The 18,909-nt window shown below is 38.6% G+C and overlaps 2 protein-coding genes across 4 annotated transcripts; both read left to right on the forward strand.

Annotated features, from left to right (window-relative positions):
* Positions 1-835: 835 nt before the first annotated feature.
* Positions 836-1,351, forward strand: LOC140862513 (uncharacterized). Its single transcript, XM_073265542.1, has 2 exons — positions 836-1,013; positions 1,113-1,351. The coding sequence occupies exons 1-2, from the start codon at positions 836-838 to the stop codon at positions 1,349-1,351; spliced, it is 417 nt and encodes a 138-aa protein (XP_073121643.1).
* A 367-nt stretch (positions 1,352-1,718) lies between these two features.
* On the forward strand, positions 1,719-11,747 carry LOC140866374 (uncharacterized). Of its 3 annotated transcripts, XR_012144867.1 has the most exons (9): positions 1,719-1,858; positions 2,060-2,308; positions 2,388-2,609; positions 2,697-5,025; positions 5,364-6,112; positions 6,269-6,453; positions 6,520-6,619; positions 6,731-6,779; positions 10,014-11,747. XR_012144867.1 is itself a non-coding variant. In XM_073271351.1 (8 exons), the coding sequence occupies exons 2-7, from the start codon at positions 2,102-2,104 to the stop codon at positions 6,599-6,601; spliced, it is 3,774 nt and encodes a 1,257-aa protein (XP_073127452.1). In that variant the 5' UTR covers positions 1,719-1,858; positions 2,060-2,101; the 3' UTR covers positions 6,602-6,619; positions 6,731-11,747. The 3 variants fall into 3 exon arrangements, 2 of the variants coding, with proteins under 2 accessions (XP_073127452.1, XP_073127453.1); XM_073271351.1 differs by having other exon boundaries at positions 6,731-11,747; XM_073271352.1 differs by having other exon boundaries at positions 2,388-2,603; positions 6,520-6,631; positions 6,731-11,747.
* Positions 11,748-18,909: the final 7,162 nt, after the last annotated feature.

The following is an 18,909-nucleotide window of genomic DNA, read 5'->3' on the forward strand; positions in this document are numbered from 1 at the left end:
CGCTTGATTCGTCCCCGAACCATACCGTACTAAGAGAGGTCGGCTCTGATACCATTTGTAACGCCCCACTGTATCAAGACGGGTCTTTTCAGCATGCTTATGTTCTCACTCACACACACCCTAAAAAACTTTCCAGGGGGTCACCCATCCTATAATTTCCCCAAGTCAAGCACGCTTAAATTTGGAGTTCTTATGTGATGAGCTTTCGAAAAGAAGATGCATCTTCTTGATAAGAGCAGTACATATGAAATCTTTTAAACCCTCCTCAACTATGTAGTCCCATACCTACATAGTCTCAGAATCCCCTCTCATTCCCGCACGGGATCGGTTTATTCATGTCTCCCTCCACCTAGAAGCCTACCAGGAGCCGCTCATTGTCTGTGCAACATCTTGGCACCGGCGATCACTCTCTGCCTCTTCAGCCCCGGGCGTCACGTGCCCTTTTATGTAATGAACTGGGCTGGCCCAGTTCATTCTTGAACTCATGATCTTCTCCCCCCTGGTGGGGAGTTTTTGCCCTCCCCAGGATTCGAACCTTGCACTCCAGGTCATAAATGCAATGTTCCCTTAATCCTGGTACCATTGAGCTCAATGGTACCAGGATTAAGGGAACATTGCATTTATGACCTGGAGTGCAAGGTTCGAATCCTGGGGAGGGCAAGAACTCCCCACCAGGGGGGAGAAGATCATGAGTTCAAGAATGAACTGGGCCAGCCCAGTTCATTACAAATCTTGTGATAGATGTCAAAGGATGAGGAATATATCTAAGCGTCATTAATTACCCCTTACAAATATTTTAGAAGTTGAATTATTTGATGTTTGGGGTATTGATTTTATGGGACCGTTTCCCCTCTCTTTTGGTCAATCTTATATTTTGTTGGATGTAGATTATGTTTCGAAATGGGTGGAAGCAATCGCCACCGCCACTAATGATTCTCGTGTAGTGGTGAAGTTTGTGCAGAAAAATATTTTCATGAGGTTTGGCACTCCAAGGGCAATTATCAGTGATGAAGGTACGCATTTTTGCAATAAAATCTTTAATTCATTACTGACAAAATATGGTGTTAGGCATAAAGTGACATGTGCATACCATCCACAAACAAATGGGTAAGCTGAAATATCCAACCGGGAAATCAAGCAAATTCTGGAAAAGACGGTCCACACTAACCGGAAGGATTGGGCAATCAAGTTGGATGATGCACTGTGGGCATACCGAACCGCATTCAAAACTCCAATTGGCATGTCGCCATATAGGTTGGTCTTTGGTAAATCATGCCATCTGCCACTGGAGTTAGAGTATCGAGCATATTGGGCCGTGAAAAAGTTGAATTTTGATCTGAAAGCTGTTTGAGAAGAGCGACTGTTGCAGTTGAATGAGATAGAAGAATTTCGTAATCATTCTTACGAAAATGCCAAACTCTACAAAGAACAGACCAAAAAGTGGCATGACAAAATATTTTTAAAAAGAGATCCCCATACCCATTTACGAGATTCCCATACCCATTTACCCATTTATTTAATCGTGTCCAAAAAATGCCTCCATATCCTCCTTCGCTCGGGTTGGATATCGGATTTCCCATCGGGTTCGGAGGAAATTGCCATCCCTAGGACACGCTCTACCAAAAATGATATTTTTCCTTATTATGATTATCATGATTATTATTAATTTATTATTATTATTATTATTATTATTATTATTATTAAAATCCTGCAAATCCCAACCTAGGCGCACGAGAGGGCATCTTCGGTCTCCTTTCAATTTCCCCCGATTCACTTCTACACTCCTCAAGCTCTGTGTCCGAATCGTGCATACAGGGTTTTATTCGATTATAGAGAAGATTTCGATTAGGGTTTTGAGGTGTGTCACATGTTTTTTTTCCCTATATTTATATATTTGGGCGTGATAATTCATCGTTTCTTGATAAAACTGATGTATACAGATATTTTGATGAATAGAGTTCTGCTTGTTTGTTAGAATGTTTTTTGTTGCATTTTTTAGGTTCATTATCTATTATTGCATATTTTTCATGCATGTAGTAATCTTGTATTTCTTATCCAGGCGTGGGAGCTTGTTGTCGTCCAAGTTTTTGCTTGAGAATTCATGGGTTTTGATATAGAGTGCATAATAAACATTCAAACTTATCCAGGGGAGTATTTTTGTCCTGTTTGTCGTACGCTTGTATATCCAAATGAAGCATTGCAGTCACAGTGCAGTCACCTATACTGCAAGCTTTGCTTGGCGCACATTGCAAATGGTAGCAAGGCATGCCCTTATGATGGATACTTGGTGACCGAGTCTGATTCTAAGGTGGTCTCCCCTGCCTATACATTTTAATAACACACACAGTTTCTTGCATAATTTTCTGAAGCTGTAAAATTTTTGGCAGCCGCTAATTGACTCTGATAGGATACTGGCGGAAAAGATTGGAAATGTTAAGGTTCACTGTTTATTCTTCAGAAGTGGTTGCACATGGCAGGGTACTCTATCTGATTGTACCTCTCATTGTTCTGAGTGTTCCTTTGGAAGTTCGGCAGTTATATGTAACAGATGTGGTATCCAAATTGTTCATCGCCAAGTACATGATCACGCTCAGAGTTGTACGGTAAGTGTATCTAGCATATATTCTTTGCATTCATGTGAACTAGGAGTCTAGGATAGAATGAACTCTTATGTCGAGCTTTAATTACATGGCCAGGGAGTACATGAAGCTAAACAGGCTACAGAGGGCGTTACAGGTGCAACTAGCTCTGGCACAGCTTTGTCCACAACCACTGCTACTGTAAACCTCACTACAGCTCAATCCGGCCAGCAACTTCCTCAGCCCCAGAATAGTCAGAATGCTGCTGTTAATCAGCAGCCTGGACAAAATCCCATCCAGCATTCTATTGCTAACCCTCAGGCTGTTTCTGTGCAAACTACTGATCAATGGTATCAGCAACAGTACCAGCAATACTATCAGCAATATGCCGGATATGATCCTTACCAACAGTCTCATCAGCAATATTATTCCCTTCAGCCATTCCAGCAAAATCCACTGCATGTGAATGGTCAGCCCCAATCTCATGTCTACACACAGCCCCAGCCTCAGCCCCAGCCTCAGCCCCAGCCTCAGCCTCAGCCTCAGCCTCAGCCTCAGCCTCAGCCTCAGCCTCAGCCTCAGCCTCAGCCTCAGCCTCAGCCCCAGCCTCAGCCTCAGCCTCAGCCTCAGCCCCAGCCTCACCTGCAGTCCATTCCCCAGCCGCAGCCCCAGCGGCAGTCTCATAGCCATCATCAGCCTCAGCTGCAGTCCTATCCTGTCCCTCAAACCCAGCAGCAGCCCCAGTTTCAACCACCAGCCCAAGGCCAACTACAATCTCAGCCACCTATGCTATCTCAAATTCCAATGCAGGTACAAGTTCCTTCTCAGGGGCAACCCCGGTTGCGTGCACCCAACCAAACCTTTCCTCCTAATTATCAAGTCAATCCTCAACAACCACCTTCACATCTGATGCGCCCTCAGGCTCAAATTCCCCCACTGCCAGCACATGGTCAGCCTAACCAGCTTCCACTTAGTGTTCAAGCGGTGAGCATGCAGCCTGCTGTCCAACATCCTCAGTTGCCTCCATATTTTCAACCTCCTTTGCAGATTCATCACTCTCATGCTTCCCAAACTCACAGCCAGCCCCAAAATCAAACTTCAAACCAGTCTCATTTGCAGATTCAGCCACAAGCTTCACAGTATCAGAATCAGTACCCTCAAGTACGTCCACCACTCAACCAGCCAGCTATTCCTGCTGCGCATCCGCAGCCTCCACATCCTCCGGCTTCTAGTGTTACTCAACATCCTCCAGCGTCTAGTGTTACTTTACATCATTCATATCAACAACCTCAACCAGCCCATCAAATGCATTCAGGAGTATTGGATCAAACTCATATTAATCTACGTCCTACAAATGGTTTGCATCCAGTTAAATTGCATGGTCAAGTTTTTCATCATCCTGCTGTGACGCGGCCACCCCCTTCTCATGATTCTTTTCCCCCGCAACCGCCATCTGCATTTTTGCTGTCACAAAGCCAGGTTTCTGGTGCCCCCCCAGCACACCAGCAATTTTCTGCTCATGCACAAACTTCTAACCATCTTCCGCTGCATAGTACTGTCCTGCAGCCAGTTCAACAAGCTGTGCCCCAGCAAATCGCACAACAGCAGCCTTTTGTTACGTCTGTTAAGGCTCAATTTCAGCAGCAAGGTCATTTTCAGCAACAGCCTCTTCAACCAGAGATACCACCATATGGTCCTCCATCCCAGCAGTCTCAAAATTATGATGGCAAACCTATGACGTCAAATGAAGGCACACATGCACAAAACTATTTGCAATCTAGTGGCTTTGGAGCTGTGGTTCACACTGTACCTGCACAACTTGGTTCAACTCGGCCAGCCACAAATCCGAATTCAGTACTTGAGAAGGAGGATTCTTTTTCAAGTAAGCATGCAAATCAAGATGCTAGGGTTCCAGGTCAGGGGCTTGCTGAAATGGAAGTTCTTGGAACTGATGTTAAGCCTTTGAAAGAAGAAGTCTTATTGAATAACAAATTGGGACCGCATGAAATGGTTGCTACTAGGGTGAAGGATGAAGTTAGTGAGAGTGCAACAGAGAAATTATCTGGTGCCATATCCATTGAGACAAAGACTACAGAAGGCAATGCCTTTAAAAAAGAAAGCCATTCTGTGGCAGACTCAAATTTGCCACAGCAGGTGGAGGACCTTGAAAGTCGGAAAGAGGCAGTAGTTGTGGGTCTGTCTACTGATATTGAGAAGGTTTCCAAGTACCCTCTCTCCAAGCATGAAGCACAAGTGAAAGAGCAACCTCCATTGACACTAGGGCCCCAAGGATTGGGAATTTTGCCGCATCCTGGGCAATCTCTTCCCCTCCCTGTCCCGACATCCAATACTGGCAAGGCTCCTGGTTATTTTGGGCCTCCACCTGCAAGTTTTGAGATTGATCCACGTGGGATTACTGGAAATGCCCCGCAGCTTCATCCTGAAGGTCAGTCTGGTTTCCACAACCATGTTAGACCTAATGAAGGTGTCATGTTGAAACATCAAAGCTCCTCTCACCTGTCTGGGTGTGTTGAAATGGTTCCTCGTAGGCAGGGGCATGAGCCAAGTGTTTGGAGGGCTAATGGGGAAACAGACTCCAACTTTGGCTCTCCTGAGCATTTGAACCCATTTTCGATGGAGCCATTTCGGCCTCTAGAACAAGATACTTCTATTTTTTAATCAAATTTTCTATGTTTCCATGGTGGATTTTTCCTGCTATTTTTTGTAGGGACTTTACCTCACTCTTCTTTTTGGGGGTCCTCATGGGTTCTTTCTCATGTGCAGGATCAGTGACTGTTGATAAATTACAACCTGGGTCAAGTTATGGCACTGGAGGGAAATTAAATTCTGGATTAGATCCAAATTTGAGACCTTTGCCCCCATATCGTGCTTCGGTTGGACAGGGTCATGTAGATGGCTTTGGACCTGGCTCTGAATCTGGACGACATCATGCGAAACATTTCCCTTCCCGTAGTCCAGATAGGGAGTACCTTGGCATTCCTCCACATGAATTTGGTGTGCCTTACAGATTTCCTCGGGGCACCCCTGTCTTTGATGATAATAATGCTAAAGAAGCACATAGGTTTGGTGAAGGATCCAGATCTTTCAATCTACCTTCAGATCCAGTTGGAAATCCTTTTCATGATAGCAGGTTTCCCCTACTGCCTGGTCATCCGAGGAGAGACAACGGTGATGGTCAACACAATAGATTTGGAGAGCATATGGCTCGTCCACTCCACAACCGTATTAAGAGTGATGATGCTTTTGGAAAAGATGGGCCAGTCCCCTTAGGGAGGGTGAACTTCTCAGGCCCTGGATATTTGCCTGGTCCTTTTATGTCCGAGGCTGTTGGACCTCGTATCTTTTCTGGTAACTCCCACGCAGGAGAATTGGGTGGAACGGGAAATTTTAACCATCGGATACCATTTGGTGAATCTATTAGAGGTGACAGACCAAGTATTCCACCTTTTGGGGAGCCTGGTATCAGGAGCAACTATCCACTTCAAGGATTTCCTAATCCTGGAGGCTTTGCCGTAAGTATAGATCGAGGACTTTTTATTGTGTTCAAGAATTTATTATTTTTTCACTTCCTACCTTATTGATCTATTATGAATCTGTGTGTACATTTATTTTCTGCTTATATTTATTGTAACTATTCAAGAATCCATGTTTCTACTTGAAATCTACAGGGCGAGGTGGATTCTTTTGATCAGTTAAGGAAGAGAAAGCCTATCAGCATGGGTTGGTGTAGGATTTGTATGTTTGATTGTGAGACTGTGGAGGGGCTAGAAATGCATTCTCAAACTAGGGAACACCAGAAGATGGCTATGGATTTGGTAAAAACCATTAAGCAAAGGAATACAAAGAAGCAGAGGTAATAAAGTATACTGCTTATTATTCTGCTGGATTCTTGTTATTATTTTATTTGTTATTACTGCAGAACTTCTGCTGGGCACATGGGTTATGATGGGGGAAGCAGGAGTAAAAAAGTGGGTAGTTATGGCCGTGGGAACAAACCTTGACACTCAGTACTGGGTTTTGTTGCTGGCAGGGTATAAGCTTCTTTTAAGCACTCATTCTTGTCATCCTATCAAATTATGAAATTTGCTTCAAATTTGATAATTTGGCTTTTCATGAATTTGCTAACTCAGGTTGCTGCATTGGTTTGGGAATTGGTGCGGTTGATGAAGTTTTGTGGCAGTTAAGTTGTTTTTTTTATGGGCTTGACATCTGATTTTTCTTCTGGGATAGATTGGTGATGGATTATTATGTTGTTAAAGCTTTGTTGAACTTGGTTTCCTTTATTTTCTTGTTATGGGATATTTTGTCTTCACTTATCATGTATCGTACTTGTTAGGTATTTACCTTCATTTCTCATGCTCAGATCCTTTTAAATTTTAGCATCGCTGGGACCAATTAGACGACTTTCCTGCCAAGTTGAAAATTTCCTGTCAGATCTTCTGACATTACTCTAATGGATTAAAATAGTCGTCTTATCTCCAACTTTTTGTGGACTTTAATAAAAACAGATGTAAATTTTAAGAATAACAGAGAAGACCCATAGCTTGGTGAACTAAGCTACATATTACCGTCTCATATGCTTGTCTGAACTCCTACGTCTTGAAAAGCATGAGCCTTCTATTTATGAAATATATGTACATTTTGCACTCTTGTATGGAAACAGATAAATCTAACTACGAATCAAAGAACACAACTGTATAGAACAGACAAGATATAGATGTATGGTACGTCATCTACTAATGGTTAGATGCTCTGGCAATATGATTTTCAAGTGGTTGAAGTCTTTGCATTCCACTGTTATGGGCATGCAAATTCACTTTAGGTTTGCTGGAAAAATGGTTTATTTGATTCAATTGCTGCACCAAACGGTAAAACTATAAACACTGTACAGTAACTTCTAGTTTGATGTTGTGGGTTTTAATAGCGGGTAATGACGCTTCTAGGCTTTGTAAATGGTACGAATTTTGTTTCCTGGTACCATCAAAACATATAGGGATGAGAAAATAAATTTTGCAGAACATACAGTTGGTTACAGCAGTTTAAGTGCCAACATCAGAAATTGAAATGATCTTCTCAGCTTTGCCATTTTATCTTATTTATGATCTTTTATAATATAGCATCTTGAGCACATTCTAATATTATCTATCAATAAATAAATATCCCATTGACTTCTTGGAAAATACCGGAATATAACAAAATGTCTAAATTTACAATAAACTAGCGTTGTATCAGATTCACCATCTTTTTCATCATTCATCAGTTCAAGTAAAACAGCCCTGTCCTACAACTAGTATTGAATAGTAATATCGGGGGTTTTCAAAGGACCACATATGCCTATGGCCTATGGTTGTCATGGGCTTACCTTTTGGCTTCTGGCGTGTATGAATAACCATGTAGGATAACATTGAAATAAAATATCATGTTTTCGCTAGCCATTGAAGAAGAAAGCCTTCCAACCTTTCTGCTTAAACATACTAGTAGTAGAGAACCTTGCATTTATTTTGGCAGGTATTAAAATTTTGGACTAACAGCTAACTGTAATAACACAGTTTAGTCTTCTTTGTCGGTTAATACATCGAAATTATGCAATGTTGTATGCTTTGATTGCTTTCTAGTTTTCACTAAAGTCTCAGTAGACTCTGCACTTGAAGGCATGCACCATGAATCATCTCCGTTTCATGCTGTTGTGTTGGCCATTTACCTTCTTTATGATGATGATTTTGTTGAGTGTAAATCTTGGCTGGAGCTGTTATTGTTGGTAACTGGTAATTTATCTCTCTAAGGGGTTCCTTTCCTCAATTTTGGGTGGTTCATTATATAGATGTAAAATGCCCAGACCATGAAAAGAAACCGAGATGATTCAGAGGGAACATAGTGATCACAATATCACAGTTTTACCAAAGTGTAACTAGTTGTCTTGTCATTAATTTGTGTACTTTGGTATATTATTTAGTCGTTTATCAAAAGTAAAATCAAATAAAAGGTGGCTGATTGAGACAGTCTTTGCCTTTTTAGTATGAATGTACAAGCAAATTTCTGAGACAAGGATTTTTTGTCGGATTTTTTTGAAATTTTTCTGTTTTTTTACTTCAGTTATTGTTTTCAAGCATCAAGATCTGCATCTGCATTCTGAACATCTTAATAAGCCTGTTATTTAACAGGCTGTGTTAAACAAGCTCAATTTTAATTAAAATGTTGAGGGATCTTAGTTGTGCATGATTGGGAAAAAGTGCCTGGGATAATTCTGATTGTTAAGTTCATGTTGACCACCTTATTGAGACTGGAAGTGCAAATATCCACGTAAGTGCAGGTAATGTGAAATGTAATTTGATTTCAGTTTTTGTTTGGAGTTCTAATGAAGTGTGCCCTGCGATGGTACTACAAAGAATGTGGCAATTGTGTTGGATATTGTATTTGGTGGGTGCCAACTGTTTTTGATTATTTGTGTTTTCCACCAGGAGGGTTGTGAGAATACCTAGACTTTTTAGACTCCTCGAATTTGTTGATCGAGAAAATGAACAAGAATAGTTTTTATTAAAAGGTGCAATAAGAATCAATTTTGGACTCTCGGGTTAAGATATTGGATTCTGATTTAATCATTTAATATTTCACAAGATGATGCTTGTATTGAGTTTGAAAGCAGTACAAAGTACCCATTGGCTAACTACACAATTAGATACTTGTGGACCTGGATTATAAATTGACCTTGATCTTGCGAATTAGAGGACATCTGGTTTTATTTTGACTCTGGCTGAGGAGCATTGTACCTTTAAAAATTTAAACTTTTTGAAGAAGCAACATCTCATTATCTCAATTTTAAAGCAGATGTAATGGACCATGAAAAGAGATCATTGGAGTAAATTGAAGTTTCAAATATTGTGGATTATTATTGTTACTCTGACAACGCTCTTTAGATGCTCTTATTGAAGTTGCTGGAACCAAAAATAAGTTTTGTTTATCATCGTTCAAATCAGTTTTAACATTTGGATTCGTCAGGCAGTGGCAATCTTGGATATGCTCGTAAGATATTTTGGCTGTGAACCTATTGGCCCTGCTCTAAATTGAAATGGTGATGAGATAACTTGAGATGAATAGCATGGTATTTATTGGAATTATACTGCTCACCGCTACTGAACAGTGCATAGGAGGGCCTAAAATAGGGTAAATCATTTAGTCTTGACAACGTAGCTGAGGGTTCTGGTTGGATGGGCCTAGGAAAGTCATCTTTATTGTTTCAGGAATTGTTAATGAAGAGCTTTCTAGTTGGTTATATACTGGAAGGATGTTTTTCATTTCATATTTTAACATTTGCCCTTGTCAATTGAGGCCTAATTCCTAATCCTGATGATAAAGTTGTATTTTTGCAACTTTTGAAGTTTAATTGTTTTTTGGTTGAAATTTTTTGTATCATAGATCATTTCCTTTCAACCTGTTTTTCTTCGGGAAGCAGAAGAGAAAAAAGGGCTGAGAGTTAAGCAGATTGATTACTCAATTCTTTTGTGGGTAAGATATGGTTGGTGTTCAGAGTTTTGCTCACATCTTAATTTGTGTTGCTCAATTATGTCTTAACTTCTGTGATTTTACTTTTATGTAAGCTTCTCGATTAATTTCCTAATATGACCCAGAAACTTGTCGTTCACATATTTAGCAGTTAACTGTTAACATAATATTCGGACTGTAGATACTCGTTGTTAGGTTGTATTCTCATACTTCAGCCTTTTGTCAATCAGAAACTAGGAAGAAATAGGGCTTCAAGGACAATGAGAAGAATAAATTTTTAGGGGATGAAGTGATTTTGGTTGTTTGCTCTTAAGTTATTTTATCAAGTAACGTGGATTTAGATGTAGAGAAGAACTATTTAATTTTTTACTACCCTGAATTTTTGGAAGCAGACTTGCAGAGAAGCTCGTGAGCTTCTAAAGTAGAAATGTGGATAAAATTCAGAATTTTCGGCAGATTATTCTACCTAGTTTTCTGATATGGAGGGGCTTCCGTCTGGAGGATTGAGTTTTGGAAGTTGACTAATAATTAATCGAGTCATCACATTTACTAGTAGTCCTTTCCTCTTTATTTCATCATTAGATATCTCCGGCTCACAGTAACTTGGATCTCCAGTGGAAGCTTTTCATCTGGTCATCGTGTTTCTTTCCATCGAGACGTCGTTTACAAGAGAAGGCTTCATTTTCATTTTTCATTTGTTTGAACTTCATGTGGTGTGAAGGCCCGTGACTTTACGAGTATAAGAATTCAAACAACGCGGGAACTTAAATCACATTAAAATATTTTTGTTTTTCATTTCCGGAGAGATTTCTTGTACATTAGAGGATAACTTTCATCGCTGTCTGGTACGAATTTCTAAAACACATCCATAGAAGTCTTGTCTGAAAATGCTGAAAATGAAACCAGAGTTGCTTCCCATCTATCTGATTTTACGAAATTAATTTTGTACCATTATTGGGATGCAGTTACGTGCTTCCACCCCTTCGAAAGCGAAATCTTGCCCCTGGTCCATGCTTGAATTCTATAAAGGGATAAAACTAGCAGATTGATCTAGTTTGAATGAGGATTCAGGAGTCTAATGTTTGAACTGTACCCAACGGGTCTGCGCAATCTGGACACGAGATACGAATTAATATCTATTATTAGGATTATACCATAGATTATAGAATTTTGGCTCCATTATTGTTTGAACTTTCTTGCGTATGAGCCACGTAGTTTGATGAGATACATTAGTATATCATAACTTTCGAGGATTTCGTCCATTCGTAGGAAGCATAAACAAAGTAGCTGTTCGTTTCTTAAAATTTAGATAATAGATGTCAGTCCAGTGGCAGTCATAAATATCACCCATGTAAACTAAAGGCGAGGAAAATTTAAAGGGCCAAGAAAGTTGTACAAGGGACCAACACACCTTTATCTTGGGCGATATGGTTAACTAAGAACACGACTAATCAATGTTTAACCGGTGAGGTTTTCGGAGGGTGTTGTGTTGGTTTGGTCTTTTTGTTTTGTAGGATCCGTTTGAAGAAGTGCAGTGGCAAAGGATTCACAGCTGAGCTGTGGAGTTTGTTAGATTACTTTTTGAGTTTTGACTATGTACTTATACTGCCTTTTGTTTCTTGAAATGAAATTCTAAATTTGTATGCCTCAGTTGTGTTTGACATAAATGAAATAAAAGACTAGACGATTTCAGTTATTAAACTAAGCTTTAGGAATTTTCTGAAAACATAAATGACAGATTTGCGAAGTATGGAGACAAATTAGATATTTTCTTTTTTTTTTTTGTAAAAATTCTGTTCAACCATGTTTTTTTACTTCAATTTTTAATGAAAATTTCACTTAATTTAAAAACCAATTGGTATCGTAAGTACTAGTTATTTGACAATTTTCAAATGTGAGAAAATTACACTAAAGTACCTTGTTAAAACATAACTTATGTAGTTATGTTAAAAGGCTAATAATGTTCGGCCACCGATAAATTTTGTATTTAAGGTTGATCAAGTACTATGTAACTAGAATTATTATGTTTTATAAAACAGAAATTGAGCACTTTACTATATATTTGGCTAGGATTACTAGACATGATACTCAGTTAATTCAACTTTATTTGGTGTTAATGATCAATTAAGATGACAATCAATCGAATTAAAACAATACAGCCACAATCATTTAAGTCATCTGATGCAACATATTTCATTTGCTAGTATTACACCATAATAACTAGAGCTGACATACTAGCTCAAAATATCGAGTTTTCGATATATCGTATCGAAATGTTTTCGTTTTTTCGATATACAAATATTTTTTCGATTTTTTTCAGTATCTATATGATATCTATATGAATTTTTTCTGTACCAAAATTTTAGAATTTCGATATCGGTATCGGTATGAATTTTTTTGATACGGTATACCGAAAACCACCCCTAAATTAATAACTATATAATATTAGACGGTAATTAGGTACTTTCGGATAACCTAATTCCAATCTACTTCGTTATTTGATTAGATACCACAAATATGATGTCATCATCCATAAAGTGTAAACACTTATAAAAAATGCTATTTAGCGATGACAAACCAAGTTGTAATTTATTTTGGCACAATTTTTTAAAAGATCATATTGTGTGTGCGTTTCGTTTTAAAAAATTAATATATATTAATACTCGGACACACACGTTGCGTGTTGTTCACTTTTTTAATTGAAAATAAAAAAAATAATAAACAGTGAAATAAAAAAAGATATTTTTGTAAATAAATATTCATAAAAGGCAAAAATATAGTGAAAGTGGAATTTTCGTAAATATTTAATTATCAATGGACAAAATAAAATGATATTTTTGTAATTAAATATATACTAAAGGACAAACAAATAAAAGAGTTGACCATACCAATGTACCAACCCTTCAATTTTAAAGGGGTGTTTAAAATGTTATATATATTCGATGAGTTATTAATCAATTATTTATCTTAATTTAAAGAGTGGAAACAGTGAAAAAAATTAACAAAACGGAATCACAATTTTTTCTGAAATAAAATAATAATACTAACAATAATAATTATGGTTCCATAAATGTGACTCCGTTTTGTTAATATCTCACCCGACAAGTTACCTTATTTCCCAATAATAATTGGGTTCCCAAAAAAAGCATTTGTGCTCTGCCTTTTTGCCCAATACCTACAGTTCCCACATCGCATTAATAGAACAAAATTTTGTTCTTTATAGATCTTTATCTTCACACAAGTTGCTGCCGGGCTCTGTTGCGAGAGCTTGTAACCTATGCAGGGGCAATAAGGCGGCAGGAGGTGGAGCGAGTGATTATAACATTTATCTCTTATTCCACTGTGGGTAGTGCATAGTGTGCGTACTCAAAAGCTAAACCTATTTGAAATTGAGGAGATTCCATGCGATGGATCTATGCAGCAAAATGTGCATCAGTCCTGCAGGCTGAGTGTTGGCGGGTGGGGGCACCCCCCCACCCTTTCAGAGAGATGATTGTGTATTGTGGCGCCCCAGAGCTCCTCTTCTGGCCACAACATTATTCACACATCGAGCTGGCTTGACAGAGCAGCTTGCTGCTAGTGGAATGGGTCTTTGCTTGTGAGTACGCGCAACCTGTGTAGGAGATGGTGTTCCACTCCCCCTCCATCCGGACCCCGACACCTTTTGGGATGTAGGTTTTTATAGTGATTTGATTTTTACGAAGAACACAAAGGAGATTATATCCATTTCTCTTTGATATGGTGGGAAGATTTTTCTTTTTGGGGCCTACAAATTTCTCATATGGTTTTTTTGAATTACTTTTTATATGGTTTTTCTTTACAAAAGAAATATTTATAACTAAATAATACATCAAATGATCTTCTGTGCATGGGCTTTGACATTTATAGGCCTGCTTTCTTTATGGGCTTCATCATCCTGGATTACATTCATGGGTTGATTGTTATGAAGCCGATTATCAATTCCTCGTACTTTATCAATTTCATTTTATATAAAAAATAATCTCAAAAAATAAGTGTGCATAAAATACAATTGTACAACATGAATATATGTTATCGTGTGTATGTGTGCGTGGGTGTGATGAAAGTTAACTAAATCCGTGGACTATAAGGTGATTACCGTCGTGCAGCCTACTTCTGTGATGAAAGACAAACGTAAGAACATTCGTTCCTTGGCGAAGCCCACAAAATTTGTACCTGTGATCGACCTCACAGATGGCTCTACTGGATGATTTCAATTTCACTTGCCTATTTCTCATGGTTGCCACACTTTATTTTGGTTTTGTTAGATTCCTGTAATGTGGAATAGTATTGGAGTACGATGTGTGTGCTCGTGTTTTGTATAGTATGGGTAACATATGGTGTTGTGATGTATGTAATGTTTTATTACCATGTTTTGGAAGTTAATCTAAAAGGTTTATCGGGTTAACAATAGCCCATTCAATCAATTGTTATATATGCATACAAACGTACCTACATACAGAAACATACATGTATACATAATTGTAACTATAGCTTAAAATGGGTATCTACCAGAGAACATTTGCACTTCTCTCCCATAGAAGTGAAACTTACAAACGAGAAGATGCATTGACATATTGAGATGACAAGTGAAAATTATAAAATACATTGATCTAATCCAAGTACAATACAGAAATTGTGTCCCTCCCACAGATTCAAAGAGAATGCACTGATCTACTCCAATTACAAGTTAACATTAGAAAATATGAAGTGCCACCAAGTGCATAATTTCAATACGATGTCGTAATGTTCAGAATACACCTTAATACACATTACAACAAAACATGTTTGTAACCAAACACCTCCTTGGTTAACAACCAACTTCCATCACTACAAGTAGTGAAGCGAGTGACGAGCACAAAACAATACTAACCAAGTCCTATAGTAGTGTTCCGAGTCTACAGGACCATCTACACAATATATACTACAAAATACTTCAACATCATAAAACATTCAAAGACGGTTCTGCTACGCAGACAGTACAAAAAAAAACATTACATGTAACCATTATTCCAAACGCCTACTCGCCACCTAACATGCGTTTCACCAGACATATCCTCCCTTTCTCACCTAGACGCTTGAATAGCGCCAAGTCATCGTGACTGTGGAACAAAAGTTGTGCAGCCCGCACTTGCTCGTCCTCCGATAGTTCTGAAATCTGTTGAATAGCTTCCAAGACCGTGTCTTGTGCATCCGATATCTTATCCTCGGCTGCCATTTGCTTCACCAAGTCTGTCATTGTGATCTTGGTAACATGAGCAAAGTTGTTGATTGCTACAACAATAGAGTCTTCAAATTCATCTATTCTCTTCCTTTTTTTGGTCTTAGAGGATGCACCTGAAAATGTTCTAAATGATGGAGAATGAGTATCGGAGATCGATTCAGATGCAGCTTGTACATGCGGAAAAGTAGGAGTTTGGACTTCGCAATTGAACGAATCCAAAGGAGTGTCGTTGTCAAGGTTGAGGACATCTTGCAGCACGTCTCTAAAATTATTTGTCTTCTCCCCGGCTGCCCGATCATTACCAAATATCTCACACCAGTCGTTGTAATGCGTCCATTGTTTGTGTCTCATGGACCGTACAATTGCATCACCCTACAATTATAAGTACATGTCCAAAGTTAATTCATTTTCAAGATCTCTATATGAATTATTCATAATAAAAATGCCTGGAAAAAAACAATTAAACCGGAAACAATATTTATTGTTATGATTTTATTTGATTCACAAGCACGAACGTGGTAATACCTTAATGAGTGCCTCCCATGTCTCATCTGTTGCCTCGATAGTCTTGTTAGTGTCATTCCAACCAGTACCACTTTTGCTCAAAATAGAAACTAAAGTGCTATAAGTTTTCTTCCACACATGTACCTTTGAGTTGATATGGGGATTCCCACGTAAATCACAACCTGGAAGTGCCTCCTTCAATGCAGATTCCAACAAATTCAAATACCCAGATTTGAATCCATTTTCACTTCTCCATCCCTTTGTAATCACGTCTTTCAGCGAGTGGATTAGAACTTCCTCCTCACGTGCGGTCCAACTTCTTCTAGTTTTATCTGCCTTCTTTGACTTCCCAATAAAACTTCCAGAAGTTGCTCCGCTTTCCATGATATGTAACACCTTTCGGTACTACACCTGCACTCATTATCATGAATTAGAATAACCTACTATCATTAATTGGATATGAACTGAAAATATGGTTTACGTGGAATGAATTACTTGAAAAGAGAACATTCGCATAAAAGTACGCATCAGTAACATTCAAGGTCAGAAATACAAACAGAAACGAATAATACGAATCAAAGTGTCAAAAAAAGAAAGCAAACAAACAAATTTAACCATACAAGATTGAAAAACTGAAATATAAATAAAGCCTATTTAATGGTTTGTGTTCCACATGTTCAAGGCAAACTCGTCTCTCCAAGCATCCCATACGTTGGACGACTCGAAACTACTTATGAAATCAATTTCCTGGTTCTCCCCCGGGCTGCCCACATCTTGTTCTATGTCTTCAACTGGATCGTCTGGCATTTGCGACCGAATAAAATTATGAAGTAGGATACAACCTAGTATGATCCCTGTTCTGGACTTCTATCGGGTAAAACGAGGGACTTCGAAGGATTGCCCATCTCTTTTTTAGCAATCCAAAGGCTCTTTCGATGATGTTTCGAGCTTGAGAGTGCCTCCAATTGAATAGCTCCTTGTAATTTTCAGGATGTGTAGCACGGTTTCCCCAGGCATCCCTATGGTACCTTACTCTGCGATAAGGGGTCAAGAAACCTTCTATATTTGCATATCCATTGTCGCATATGTAATAACAGCCTGAAAATATATAGAAAATGTTATTGCACAATCTGATGATGCATTTATGAGATAAAGACAATGAAAATAAATGACCGAACAAGAAGCTAACCTCTAGGAACCCTGAAAGAGTCATCTCGAGTCAATGCATCCCTTAACACGTGTGCATCTGCTGCTGATCCCTCCCACCCAGTCAGAGCATATATGAAGTTCATTTCCCGGTCACATACAGCCAATACGTTAACATCAATAGTACCCTTTCTAGATCGGTATCTCGCCCTGTCTCGAGCAGGGACATGTACTGAGATATGTGTTCCATCTAACGCCCCCAGACAGCCCTGATATGCTCGTAAAAATATGTCAGTTAATTATGATCAAGAAATAGTAAATTTTAAACATATTACGTGATGAAGAAATTCAATTCTGCTTATGTTCCAATAACATTACAGTACCTTGAACCATTTCCAGTTCTCATTTGTGCAACTCTCATCAACAGGGGAAGGTTTAACTAGTAGTAATGGATGTAACTTCAAAAGTGCTCGCATGACTTGATGGAAATGTGCGCTAATAGTCTGCCCACTACGAATATAGTCATGTCCAGCGACACGGTTCTTTTTATGATGAGCCAAAATTGACAAGAACATAGCTACTTTCTCTTCTACCCGCACATATCTCGAATCAACTAGCCCTCCTACGTTAATTAGCAGATAACACAACCGTCCAAATGCATTGCGGTTCATTCGTAAGTTAACCACACATTGAACATCTCCTGCGTCAATTATCCTATGCAGGTGGTTGAGTTGGGCATTTAATCTCCCGGTCATGGTGTACGCTGAAGCTGCTCTACGAGGGAAGAGTCGCGACTTCTCGAGTAATCTCAAACGTTGTCGTACTAAAAGACTTAGCATCAAAAAATTTCGACATAACATTTGGTACACCACGAGAACGAGGATAATGTTTCTACGTTTTTTGTCCATCTTTCTAAAAGAATATTATAAGAAATAAATTAAAGTACACTGTAGAATAAGAATTAGAAAATATTGAAAAGTTACTTTGCCTAATTACTACAGTAAACACGAAGGTGGCTAGTCATTACTGTGTAAATAAATTGAGAACTCAATAACATACGGGGATGGGTGTAGAACACCACAAAGTACCATATCCATATTGAACATTAAACTGGACAGTAGCTTTGCATAAATTATGTGCAAAGGTTTCAATCATCGTCTTTCATGTATCCCACAAAAAGGTAATAAAATGTGAATTTTGGACGAATCGAGTGTTAGAGCATGAATCGTTTAAATACGAGGGAAAAAATGAAACACCATCATCCCAGAAATTTTTTGAATTTTCATTCCAAAAAAAATTGAATGATAATTGAGTGCATAGAAAATCAGGGACAAAGGAAAAATCAACGCATCTGTATTTTGAAGTTGCAGCAATTTTTTCGAAATTAGAACAATCGTCGTACATCAGCCTAAGGAACACTCGACTTACCTGACAAAAGATGAATAACTCAGACCAGATCTGTAGTATGATAGCACGTACTCAGTTCTTTGTTCGTCGCGACACAAGTTTTCTTCTCGTGTTTTGGTGGTGAGATGAGAATAGAAAATGAGTTGTGGTCTATTAGGGCAAGGGACAAATCGGTAAAAACTCTTCTTCTTCCACCTACTGTAGCAATTAGGATTCATAATACCTGGCTTCACGTGGGTTATTTACTCCGCCCTTTTCCAGCGAAGACACCAAAATATTCCCGGGCCCGTTGGTATCCACCCATATGCAAAAAACGAAACAAACAAAGGACTACTGCCTAATCCTTACACTATCCGGCACACCAAACGTAACCTAAGTTTAAACTTATTAAAGACAAGCTAGTGTGATGGTGAATTTTTTCGATTTCCAAAATTTCTTCTATTTTTTCCATAATAAATTAAATTTATCTAAAATTAAATATTTTAAAAGAACCAAAATTTACTCTTTTTT

The sequence above is a fragment of the Henckelia pumila genome, chromosome 4 (assembly GCF_033568475.1).
Source record: "Henckelia pumila isolate YLH828 chromosome 4, ASM3356847v2, whole genome shotgun sequence".
Classification (NCBI taxonomy): domain Eukaryota; kingdom Viridiplantae; phylum Streptophyta; class Magnoliopsida; order Lamiales; family Gesneriaceae; genus Henckelia; species Henckelia pumila.